Source organism: Petaurus breviceps, unplaced genomic scaffold (genome assembly GCF_028583685.1).
Source record: "Petaurus breviceps papuanus isolate PSGF00001 unplaced genomic scaffold, PetGlider_PUasm1.0 355, whole genome shotgun sequence".
NCBI classification, from domain to species: Eukaryota; Metazoa; Chordata; class Mammalia; order Diprotodontia; family Petauridae; genus Petaurus; species Petaurus breviceps.
In genome coordinates this window covers 1,130,095-1,141,626 of record NW_027186289.1, presented here as the reverse complement: position 1 = coordinate 1,141,626, position 11,532 = coordinate 1,130,095, and the positions used below count along the sequence as shown (strand labels likewise).

At 41.7% G+C, this 11,532-nt stretch overlaps 1 protein-coding gene across 1 annotated transcript in view; it reads left to right on the top strand.

The window, feature by feature from the left end:
• LOC138168147 (zinc finger protein 135-like) overlaps positions 1–11,528 on the top strand; it is a 24,151-nt gene extending 12,623 nt beyond the window's left edge. Inside the window, exons 3-5 of the mRNA XM_069097185.1 lie at positions 1,421–1,547; positions 2,297–2,389; positions 6,001–11,528. Coding sequence (XP_068953286.1) covers positions 1,421–1,547; positions 2,297–2,389; positions 6,001–7,820 — 2,040 coding nt within the window. The 3' untranslated portion in view covers positions 7,821–11,528. The remainder of the gene's footprint in view (positions 1–1,420; positions 1,548–2,296; positions 2,390–6,000) is intronic.
• Positions 11,529–11,532: the final 4 nt, after the last annotated feature.

The following is an 11,532-nucleotide window of genomic DNA, read 5'->3' as shown; positions in this document are numbered from 1 at the left end:
AGTGACCTTGGCCAGAGTTTGCCGTGGCTCCTCTCCTCTCCCTAACTCTGCTGGTTTCTGGCCGGGTCACTGGAGACCACACTGGCTCTCTTTGTTTCGATCGCTGACCCCTCCTCCATCCTTTTCATTTATTACTGGTCTAGATTGAAGGCTTAGGGAAAAGTCTTTGCAGATTTCTCTGTCCTTTTTTCTTGGGCAATGCCCGATACTTTGGGGAGCTCTTTGTGGAAGGTTTGACTTCTCTGTGACCTGACATCTTTATCTTTACCATAAACTTGGTAACTACACTCATACCAGACATTGTGAGGTATACCAGCCTCATCCCTTCGAGTCAGAGTCCATCTTCCCAGGGAGCTGGCACTGGTCCAGATCTGTTCTGTCTTCTCAGTGGCCAGACTCGAGCACACAGGAGTGAGGAGAATCACCTGTGTCTCTGTTGTCTTCACTGTTGCTCCAGTCTTGGCTCTCTCCTTCTAGAGTGTCCCTTATGTCCATGGGAGTCAGCAGAGGTAGAGAGTGGTCGATCCCTCTTGTTGTCTGGCAAGTCCTCGGGTTTGTGTTTGATGCTTACCCCAGGGACACAGCACCCTCACTCTTCAGTTACCTCTGAGCAGCCAGTCACACCCCGCCCCCCAAACGCACACACCCTACGATGCGTCTCTTCTCCTTCTGATAATCTGTGGATGATCTCTCTGATGAGCCACATCCAGAGAAGTTTCCAAAGTGTTTCCCATTTCCAGGTGCAGATTCCTCCTTCTCCTTCTCCTCCTGTTCTGTGGGACATCCTCCACTCTCCACTTCCTGACCAGGGTTAGGTTTCCCTATTCTTCAGGGCCTATTCTTCCCCTTTGATGCCATTCCTTTCAGGGACATTTTTCTGTCCCTCTGGCCTGCTATCTGGAGAGAGATTTCTCAAGATCTTTCATCTCCTGTAGGAGGGAGACTAGCCCCACTCCTGGAACATGGGTGGCACGTACTTGGCTGCGTCAGAAAGACCAGCATGACCAGATTCGGTTCTCCCCTGCTCCCCTTCCAGATGGAGATCCATCTCAGCGCAGGTTCCCTCTCCCTCACCTCCAAAGCTGCGCCCACTCGGGAGCCTGATAACTGACTTGAGGCCACACCCAGCTTCCCTGTGGCACCCCCCCCCCTCAGTTTTCTCCTTTTCCTTCTCCTGGACTTCCTCTCTTCCGGTCCTTATCTCCAAATCAGCTTCACAATTGCCTTCTTCGCCTGCCCCAGTTCTCTTCTCTTCTCTGGATTCTTCTCCCATAATTCTCTCCTGTAAAGGCCAATATAGAATCCTCAAAACTGGCAGTGCCTTAGCCCCCTCATTCCATACCCTGCCACCTCCCCGTGTCTCCCTTGAACTGTGAGAGGCCCAGCCTCTGGCTGAGCAGGAATGTGTCTGATGTTTCAGCATCCAGTGACATTCAGAGATGTAGCTGTGGACTTCTCATTGGAGGAGTGGAGACGCCTGAGCCCTGCTCAGAAGGACCTGTACAGGGATGTGATGTTGGAGAACTATGAGAACCTGGTGTCTTTGGGTAAGTGCAGCCATCTCCGTGACTGGTCATCTCTCTGCTGGGCTGTGTTTGCATCCTTCCTTCTATCCACCCTGGGGGCCTGAAGGGCTGCCCTGAGTTTTTGCTTAGAGTACAGCAATATTCACCAGCTCTATAACTAGGGCAGGAGGGGCAGGCAGTCAAAAACCTATTATAGCCTTTAGATTGAATTTTTCTGCTCCCCTTTCCCAGGTGCAAAGTCTCTGCCTTATGCAGGCAGAAATCCTATAGAGTTTTTGTACTGGCCCTAAGGCTCTAGCTTCCTTCAAGTGAAAGGAAAGACTCCTTCTCTGAAGTGGAAGGTTCTTGGTGAATCCACATGGCAGATGCCTGGGAACATTAAAAGGTCCTGCTTCCTCGGCACATCTTAGGTCCGATGAATCCTTTGTCCTTCTGAGTCTGAATAGGATTCATGATCCACTCTTGGATGAGAGAGGTCAGAGGCCTTTTTTCCATTGTCTGCCCCCTTTTTTTTTTTTTTAAAGCAATTGGGGGTAACTTGCTCAAGATTACACAGCCAGTTATTTCTGGGTGTGGTGCTAAGTATCTGAGTCCGTATTCGATCCCAGGTCATCCCAACTCTGGGGCAGGTGCTCTTACTCACTGAGCCACTTGGCCACCCCCTCTGCCCCTTCTTAGCTTCCCTATTTCCCTGAAGAAGAAAACGCTAGACTGGACTCTTAGATGGCCTTCTGTCCCCAATACTTTCCCATTTCTCTCTCCATGATCAGGCCTTTCAATTTCCAAACCAGATGTCATCTCCCAGTTGGAGAAAGAAGTGCCATGGATTCCTGAGGGAGAATTCCCAAGTGTCCCTTACCCAGGTGAGTAAGTGACAAACAGGGCAACGGAATAATCACAATGGTTTTCATTTATATAGCATTTAAGGTTTGCAAAGCATTTCATAAATATTATCCGCTTTGATTCTCACAGCAACCCTGGGAGAGCCTTTCTGAGGGCCCTACCCTAGTCAGACTAGACTAGATTTTCCTTAGAAGTTACTGAAGCTGGCATCGAGACCTAATTGGATAAGGGAATTAAGGCTTTGGCCACGAGCATAGCTTCACCCAAGGCACCCCAGGACAAAACAAATGAGCTTGACGGGAGTGCAGGCTCCTCCCTCAGACTTGGCCTGGCAGACTGTGTGAACATTCCATGCAGGGGAAGCTGCCTTCCTCTCCAACTCTTCGTCCTTGCCAAGCAGCCTTCTTCTTCTCTCTGTAGCCTTTTTACCATTCGGTGTCCTGTGTCTCTTCGTCTAGTCTCAGACCTGAGACTATGAAAATAGCCTGTGCAGACAGTGTCTGCCGTGTTCCACCTCCATGGTCCCCAGCTATGCAAAGACAGAGTTCTCTTCCCAGGGCCAAGCTCCCTTGTTACAATTACACAAATGATGCAGTTTTGATTTTCCTTGTTCTTTCCTTTTACCTTGGAGTCACTGTATATAGTGTTTTCCAAAGTCTGCTTTCTTCACCTTGCATCTATTTATATAAATCTCCTATACTGCCATGTCTTCTCCATATTAATTTTATAAGGCAAAGTCTTACTGTGTTCAATTTATGCACCGCTCTTTGTTTGGGTATTTCACTGTTTTCCCCTGCAGAAATTACCTCTACAAATAGTTGGTTGTGTATTGGACCTTTCTCTCTCTCTTTGACCTCCTTGGCATGTATGCTTAGTGTTGCTTTCTTAGCATAATTGAGAATTGTTCCTCAGAGTTTTCAGCTCCACCACATGCATTAGTGTGCTTGAAATTTCACAACTTTTCCAGCACTGAACATTATCATCTTTTGTTATCTTTACCAGTTTACTGAATGAGAGGGCAGACCTCAGAATTGTTCTGAATTGACCTTAGTGATTTGGAAAAGTCTTTCATGATTGTTAATAGTTCACAATCTGTGCATCTTCTGACTATTTATTCACTGTGGAATGATTCTTGTCATTAAATATTTCTTTCTCTTAGTTCTCCATATATTGGATATCAGTCCTTAATCTGAAATACTGAATGCAAAGGGTTTCCCCCATCTGACTGTTTTCCTTATCTTTTGTTGATTTTAGTCAGTTTAGTTGATTTCTTGAAATTAGAATTATCCAGTGTAGCTTTTCTGATGACCTTTGGTTGAGAATCCGCTTCCTAGCCATAGTAATAAAACTTACCTGATCTGTTCCTCTTCTAAGTACTTTCTGAGGTAATCTTTAATAACGAGGTCACCTCTCTTTTTATTATCCCTCTGTATCCATTTTTACCTCATTATAGTATGTGGTGTAAGGTGTTTGTCTTACCCTCATTTCTGCCAAACTTCTTCCCTAACTTCCTAGAAGTTTTTTATCAAATACATTCTTAAGGAATTTATGCTATTGGGGTATGGAGCACTTCATTTGCTGAATTCACTTATTTCTCATTCATGCTGTCTAGCAATCCCATGTATCCTGTTTTCTGTCTTTTAACTAGTACCAGCAAGTTTGGTGGGGGAATAATTTTTAAGCAGGAGAGGACATCATAAAATATGAGAGCCAGTTTGGATTATATAAAATTAAAAGGCTATTAAAAAAAAGTAACACAGCTGGGAAAGAAGAGATTCTCCCTAGGGAAAATGAATAGAGGATATTCTGATAAAAATCTCATATCATGGATATATAGGGAATTGACACAAATGCATAAAATGAAGAACCATTTCCCAATAACAGTCAAGTGATTTATAGTTTACTGATGAAATGCAAACGATCAACAGCCTTACCAAAAAAATTCCTAATCACAAATAAGAGAAACCTATAAAGTTTCATCTCACACCCAGTAATTGGCAAAGATACTAAAAATGTTGAAAAGAGGCAATGTAGGCATAGAAATACTAATAGGTGGTTGGGGACACTATAAAGCGGTGTCTGTTCTGGAAAAGAGATTGGAGTTATTTGAGGAAACTAACTAAATGGATTCTCTCAACCTAGACCAAAAGAATGGTCTTCAGTGTAATAGAATAGTGCTGGCACACTTTCTGGCAGCAAAGTGCTAAGGAAGAATGGGCGCCCATCGGTGAGAGAATATCTGAACAAACTGTGGGGTGTGATTGCCACTGGATATTATTTTACTATAAGGAAAGGCAAGTATGTAAAAATCAGAAAAATAGGGAAAGACTTAAGAATTGTCACAGAGGGAGGAAAGGGCCAGGAAAACAGTGTACACAGTTACTACATTATTATAAATAATAAAAACATTTCAAGGCTGTCAAACTCTGATGAGTTATAGTGCAAGATCTTAGTGTGAGATAACTGATGATGGAACCTACATCCTTTCTCTTGGAAGAAAGAGGGGGATTCAGTATGTGGAATATGGTATGCAGATAAAGCACTGGGCCTGGATTGAGGAAGACCTGAGTTCACATGTGACCTCAGATGTGTGTGACCCTGGGCAAGTCACCAAACAGTTGTCTGCCTGTTTTCTCAACAGTAAAATGAGGATGACAATAGGTACCTCCCGGGGCTGTTGTGTCACATGAGGTGATATTTGTAAAGTGTTTGGCTTTTACTTGGCCTTTAATCAACTCTTCTTCCTGCCTTTCCCTTCTTTCTTATCTGCTACCATCACTGCTTACTATCACAAGGGGATTTTGGGGGGAGGTGTGTCAGAATTAAGGGATGGATGGCATACAAACAAGAGGGAATAATAATGACATACAGCTGTTCAAGTATATACATTAGACTATGGAAGAGAAAACCAGAAAAATGCAAAGAAAAGCCCAGGAGGCTGTAAAAGCTTGAACATGTATCTGTCAGGTTCCTTTATTTGATGACTGTTAATCCCACCACGAACGTGGTAGCACCCACAACCTCATCTTTTTTTCAACAGCCTTCGTTACCCTCCTTTCTGTCTGTAGCTGTTGCTGTTGCCTTTAAACACAGTGCTTCCTTCGGTGCAAGTTCTTCTGCTTTCTTCCCTCTGCAAGTCCTTCCACATTTTTAGAATGTTTCATTTTTGTTTTTAGTGGCACAAAATTCCTGCCAATTAAATTCATACACTTTGTGTCATTCAGGAATTCCCCAATCATCGAACACAAGTTTTTGTTGTTGTTTTCAAACAAACAGATGATTGTCAGGAATGTTGAGTGACCATAGATTCCAAATTGGTTTCCACTTCAGTGATTTTCTGAGCCAATGATTTTGCTTCGATGATTGTGTTCACCGTCTCTGTTTCATTGAGCTCATTGTTTTCAGCACTAGCTCTAAGTGCTTTCAGTACTTTGGAATGTGATTTATTTATTTTGCTCACAGCTGGGCTCCTCGTTATCCTCCTCACCTGTTTCTCATTTCAATTTCCCTGTTAAAATGTTCGTTCTATCTAGTTCATATTGAATATTTTTCTCCTCGATGGAAGTGGCAGAATTTAGAACTTATGAAGCAGAGAGGAGAATGGCTACTAACACATTTTTATTTCTTTCAGATTTTTTTAATCAGACGAGGTATGAAAATAAGGACTCAATTCTGACTGAGGACGTTTGTCTGGATGCTTTGGCTGAGGAAGAAGGACCACAAGACGATCCCTGGCATCTCAACATAGGAGAATCTGGGGACTGTATGGTCAACTTTGAGAACCAGCAGGGCCCCAAGGAGCGAGAGTGCCAGGAATTAATAGTCACTCACAAAGGAACATTTTGTAAAGCAAATGTCCCTGATTGTAATTCCTTTGAAAGACATTTTAGTCTGGGGCCAATCTTTTTTCCACAATGGAGAACCACCATAGGAAAAAGCCTCCATAAATATAATACACTTGGAAAGAACTTCAGACAGTTTTCAGACAGAATTCAACGTAATGCAGGTGCCTCAGGGAAGAAATTTAATATTCATCACACAGAAAGGAAAACACTCAATTACCGCTCAGACCTCATCAAATGTCATAAAACATGTGCTAGTGAAAAGCTGTATGAATATAATGACTGTGGAAAAGCTTTTGACAAAAGAGCAAATCTTACTGAGCATCAGACTATTCATACTAGAGAGAAACTCTTTGAATGTAATGACTGTGGGAAAGGCTTCAGACGAAAGCACTACCTTAAAAGCCATCAGAGAACACATACTGGAGTGAAACCCTTTCAATGTAATGAATGTGGGAAAGCTTTCAATGACAGTCGGAACCTAATTAGACACCAGAAAATTCATACTGGAGTGAAACCATTTGAATGTAATGAATGTGGGAAAGCTTTCAATGAGAGGCAGTCCCTTGTTAGACATGAGAGAACTCATTCTGGAGTGAAACCCTTTAAATGTAATGAATGTGAAAAAGCCTTCGGCTGGAGAGAAAACCTCGTTAGCCATCAGGGAACTCATACTGGGATCAAACCCTTTGAATGTAATGAATGTGGGAAAGGCTTCAGACGGAAGCATTACCTTAAAAGCCATCAGAGAACTCATATTGGAGTGAAACCCTTTGAATGTAATGAATGTGGAAAAGCCTTCAATGACAGTCGGAACCTTATTAGACACCAGAAAATCCATACAGGAGTGAAGCCTTTTGAATGTAATGTATGTGGGAAAGCCTTCAATGAGAGGCAGACCCTTATTAGACATGAGAGAACTCATACTGGTGTGAAACCCTTTGAATGTAATGAATGTGAGAAAGCTTTTATGCGGAAGGATTGTCTTAAAAGCCATCAGAGAACTCATACTGGAGTGAAACCCTTTGAATGTAATGAATGTGGGAAAGCCTTTAGCCAGAAGGGACACTTTATTATCCATCAGAGAACCCACACTGGAGTGAAACCCTTTAAATGTAATGAATGTGGGAAAGCTTTCAATGACAGGCAGTCCCTTATTAGACATCAGAGAACCCACACTGGAGTGAAACCCTTTAAGTGCAATGAATGTGGGAAAGCCTTCAATGACAGGCAGAATCTTATTAGACATCTGAGGACTCATACTGGAGTCAAACCCTTTGAATGTAATGAATGTGGAAGAGCCTTCAATGACAGGCAGAACCTTATTAGGCATCAGAGAATTCATACTGGGGGGAAGCCCTTTGAATGTAATGCATGTGGGAAAGCCTTTAGTGCCAGCCAGAACCTTATAAGACATCAGAGAATTCATACTGTAGGGAAACCCTTTGAATGCAATGAATGTGGGAAATCCTTCAGTCAAAAAGGACACCTTATTAGTCATCAGACAATTCATACTGGAGCAAGAGCCTTTGAATGTAATGAATGTGGGAAGGCCTTCAGCCAGAGAGGAAGCCTCAATAGACATCAGAGAACTCATACTGGAATGTAGCCCTTTGAATATAAGGGATGTGGAAAAGCCTTCAGGCATAAGTAATACCTTAAAAGCCATCAGAGCTCATATTGGAGTGAAATCTGTTTAATGTGGAGATCTCTTCAGCCACACAAGAGGCCTTATTTATCATTAGAGAACCTCATACTGCAGTGAAACCACTTGAATACAATGAATGTTGGAAAGCTTTCCATGAGATAGACCATTATTAGTCATCATATGAGTCACACTAGAGTGAATGTAATAGGAGTAGAGAAGCCATCAGTGAGAGGTGGACCCTTGGTAGGCATAAGAGAGCTCATGCTAGAGTAAAACTCTGAATTCAATGAATGGAAAAACCCTCAGATCCTGGAGTTAGACCATCCAACTGGAAAGAACCCCTTTTAATCCAATGACTGTGGGAAAGTCTTCAATAGGAAGGGTCACTACCAGAGAACTCATTCTGGAATGAAGTCCTTTTAATGTAATAAAGGTGGGAAAGTCACCATCAGACTCATATTGGCCCAAAACCCATTGAATCAATAAATAAGGAATTCACTAAGCATCCACTCAGGGAGTCTGAGATTCTGAGTTTTCCTCCAGGGAACATACTTTAGTTTTATATTTTATTACAATGTAATTACTGTTTCCGGTAGCTAGGTGATACAGTGGATAGATTGGGGCCAGGAAGACTTGAATTCAAATCCAGCCTCAGACAAATACTAGCTGTGTGACCTGTGCAAATCACTTAACCCTATTTGCCTTAGTATCTCTGCCAAGAAAACCCCAAATGGGGCCGTGAAAAGTTGGACATGAATGAAATAACTGAACAACAACTAATTCTCCTTGACATGGGTTTTCCTTGGATGACATGGTGGAAGCAACTGTATGCTGGAACTCTGTGAAAAGTGTTACAAGTTCAAAAGCTAGGAGTGGAACCTTGAGGACCCAGTAGTTGTTTTTTAGAGGATGCCTTTTGTGCAAATTGCAGAAATTGGAACTGTGCAATGCAGTAAGGTACTGGCGCCTAAGTGCTAAGTAGCAGTTGGTGCTACTGAAGGAATTATTCTCTATCACATTGAAAGCATTAAATGACAGTGGGGGGGGGTTTTAATATTTAGGTCAAGAGAGAACTCTGTTTTGATGCAAGCATCTTACTAGTCCAAAAGGACAGCTAATATTTATGATGAAATGCTGGGTTTTGTGTTTGATGTCTTTAAAGGAATGTGCAACCAGCTAATTCAACTGACTTTCAAAGTACCAACAAGCCTTTGGAACTTTTGTATATAGATTTTTTTTTTTTGAAGGAGGTAGGAAAAAATAGCAATCTAGTAGTTCCATACCACTTTAATTATAGATTCTCATCCACTGATCCAAATTATTCAACAGTTATGAAAGCATAAGATACATGAGATGAATGTTTCTCTACCTAGCAAGCACTATTGCCTATGGATAAAAGAAGCAGAGGCCTTGATGAGAACGATTAAAATAGTAGTCGTGGAAATCCAGCCAAATGGGCTCCGAGAAGAGCCCATCTGCCATGCGATGATAATCCACTTGAAGTAAATGAATGCAGTGATGATGCAGGTATTTAGACTCTATAAGAATGACATTGTGTGTTTGTAACTACATGAAGGTCAGGGATGAAACCTCTTTCCAAAGGGAAATAGAAGTGCTGAACATAGTTAAATAAATAGACATAACTCTATCTTGCCTAATACTTGAACTATAGGGATTCTGTGACTTAATAAGAGAGTTGATAAAGTGGTACTGTGGGAAAGGTGCTAGATTTGGAGTGTGATGACCCAGGCTGCAGTCACGGCTCGGCTCACTTATATCTGTGACCTCAGACAAGGTCCTTGATTTACCTGGGCTGCCTTTCCTCATCTGTAAAAAAAAAGGAGTGGGGTGTGCTACATGTCCTCTGAGGTCCCTTCCACTCCTATGAATGTTCAGCCAGTGACAAAGCTAACAGCATATTTTCCAGCAATGGGAGAAGTGCTTACTCATTTCACCAGATGACCTCCATTGGTGGAGTAAATGTAATGTTTGCTTTGTATCTATCAACAGGCATTTCTTAAGTACCCACTATGTGCTACTCACCTACACACCATGCTCGCAACATAGCTAGGCGCCGATTAGTGTAAATAATGAATCCCATGCAGTCATCACATTATTTACATTCACGCTATTCAGAGTTACATATAAAATATGTTAACCGATTCCAGCTCAATGGAAATATGCAATGAAAACTTTTAAAATGTGTTTTTATCTTTATTAATGTAATATAACAACAAAGAAAAATGTATTTTGAATTCATGTTTATTGTAAAGTAATAGAGAAGTTATAGAAAGCAAAATATTTAAAATTACTATCATACTTAGAGACAAGCCTATGCTGAGAATATGGCAAAAATGTCATTATTGTCATCTTTTAAATATCTTAGCAGCATAGACTGAACTGCTTTCTCTCTTCGTGCATATGCTAATTAGCATAAAGAGCTTTTTCCACATCTCATTTGAGGAATTTGCATGCTTATATTCTCCTGTAATGAACATCAAGTGTGCTTGGATGACCTGGGGTTATCTAAAATCACTAATACTTTAAATGAAAAGCTGTGGTTCTTGCAATATTGTTCAGCAGGTAAGCCGGCATAACTTCAAAAACAGGCTTTAGAAACAGCTCTAGTCACCCAGAGTTTCTTATTTCACTGCCAAAGAACTGGAAGCCTCTCACAACACAAGGATTGCAAGATTGATAAGCATTGGTTTTGATTTTCAATCCCCTGCGGCATCACCTCTCAACAAAAGTATTGAGTGATCCTTAGATACTTTCAGTCCTGGAGTTTTCTCCTGTCTTAGAAATCTAAGTTCTGGAAGACCTCCTCCAGAATAAGCCTGTTTCCTCCACATCAGTATTCTGTGGATCAGTGTATCCACCTTCATTATTTTCTTTAGAACATCAGAATGTTCGGCTTCTACATCCTTGTCTGCACTGGCTGCCCCTCTGGTCATTTAACACTCAGTTGAACTTTATTTTTAAAGCACTTCAGTCAACACTTGGAGGAAAAAGTTCCTCTGCCTCCCCTTCGATTCAGCTTCCTGTCACTGCCTTTCGAAGGCTTTGGTCTGAAGGGCTGCTCTGCTGAGAACGTGCTTCCTTCCTATCGCGGTCTTCATGCAGCTAGGACCAGATCTGTTTCTGTCACCGACGTTTCTGTTCATAGCAGTTGTTGGCAAAGTACAGAAAGCTGATGCCCCGTGGCCTTCTTTTCCTTCCTTTATTCTTATTTTATCTCATTATATGTGTGCTTTATAGTATTCTGTATCTTATCTAGACTTGCTAGGGTCATGTTCGTGCTATTCAGTTACATCAGATTTTTGTTCTGCTGTAAGAACAAGCCTGTTCCTTTTTGTGCTACCAGGGTTTCTGTCTGAAAGATTCTTCCTTTTGCCCATTTTGTTAAAGGCTTAACAAAATATAAACTCAGCCCAGGGTTTGCTAACATGGTTTGCATATATCCGCATACAACCTTGGGGAAGGGCAGGCTGATGGCATAATGTGCCCTAAAAACCCCTGACAAGCTCATGTGTCACATTATTTGAATTTTGACTTATTAAGTGCAATTGGGATTTTGCAATTTGTACAAAATCAAATTTTGCATTACTTGAAGTTGCATCAATTGTGATCTATAGGTCAATAAAGATAAAGTATGAAGATAAAGATAAAGCCT